Genomic DNA, 1,347 nt, shown 5'->3' on the forward strand with positions numbered 1-1,347 from the left:
ATTAAAGTTAAAAATATATTCTTTTATTCTTTTACATATACATGAATGTAAAAACTCATAGCCTGACATGATTACAATCTAGTAACAGGGAAAGTATATATATACTTACATCTAAGGAAACCACACACAGCCAGAGAAAATATTTTTTATATACAGTTCTAAAAATAGCCCAGCTTAAACTAGGTTTTCCTGAGTGCTTCAGTTTCAACATTTCTTTTTCCCATTCACTGTTAAATAAACAAATGAATAAATAAAATGATTAAATAAACAAATAAAATAATACTGAAAAACTTTACTGATAATACAAATAATAATTCTTTTGACTATGGACAAAAGGCTTGAAATTTTGGGGAAAGAGGTCAGTTGATTACAATGGGCCCCAATGCTCAGCTGATATTTATTTTACCGATGCCAAAAAGATTAAAGTTGACCTCAGCAGAATTTGAACTCAGAATGTAAAGCCAGATGACATGTCACAAAGCATTTTGTCCTGCATGCTAACGATTCTGCCAGTTTCTCATCTTACAAATAAATGATACTCAATTATAAACAATAATTTATAATAAATAATAATTTGTTAGAAAATCTTTATAAGAGATGAAAGTAGTAACTGTACTGAGAAGTAATGTTTATTGCCACTTCAACATGGCTGTTGCATAAAAACCAATGATATTACCATTTTTAGCCCCAGAAGGACACCCCTCCAGCGAGTTAGTCGATGTAATCTGCACCCAATATATATTGCAAGCAGGGAAGTGAACTACCATCTAGCAACAACGACAACAATGGGACCACCAGGCAGTCTGGCTTCGAGCTATTTGTGCTGATCCTCAGTGGTGGACACCCATCAGCTAGAAATAGCACTAGTTCACTCCAGCTTGCAATATATAGAAAAATAAGTGGCACACAGTCACTGATTTTTGAACAAGCAAAGTAGTTAGAATATCTCTGTTATATGGACTGTTGGATATGTTATTCGTATGACGTTCCGTGTGTCACAGTGGTTCATCTGAGTTCATTGTTTCATTGTTGGTGTCTTGTGTGACTGTCGTAGTAAAATGTCATTAATAGATATGGCGGACATGACTTTTGTTTATTAACACAGCGAACATTGGCTGAGTGTGTTCTTTGTATGTAATTGAATAATAAATGTAATAGTTAAATTGTACAACTCGTTGTCTTTTCTCTGCGAGTCTCCCGAGGGAAATACAACAGAGTTTATTGGCGTCGCCGATAGGATTACATGCTTACTTTACCGTAAAATTATTCATCGTAATAACAATGGCTGAAAAACAGACAGTAGAACTTATTAAATTGTTTAGGGAACAAATGGAAAAGCAAATGCAA

General features: G+C 34.0%; 1 protein-coding gene across 3 annotated transcripts in view; it reads right to left on the reverse strand.

Annotated features, from left to right (window-relative positions):
- The window catches only part of LOC106883579 (ATP-binding cassette sub-family C member 4), a 146,239-nt gene that overhangs the window by 104,546 nt on the left and 40,346 nt on the right, over window positions 1–1,347 (reverse strand). For all 3 annotated transcript variants that reach the window (XM_052971339.1, XM_052971338.1, XM_052971336.1), the window contains exon 3: window positions 110–227. In XM_052971339.1, the coding sequence (XP_052827299.1) occupies window positions 110–227 (118 nt within the window). The remainder of the gene's footprint in view (window positions 1–109; window positions 228–1,347) is intronic.

The sequence above is a fragment of the Octopus bimaculoides genome, chromosome 1, assembly GCF_001194135.2.
Source record: "Octopus bimaculoides isolate UCB-OBI-ISO-001 chromosome 1, ASM119413v2, whole genome shotgun sequence".
In the NCBI taxonomy this organism is placed as follows: domain Eukaryota; kingdom Metazoa; phylum Mollusca; class Cephalopoda; order Octopoda; family Octopodidae; genus Octopus; species Octopus bimaculoides.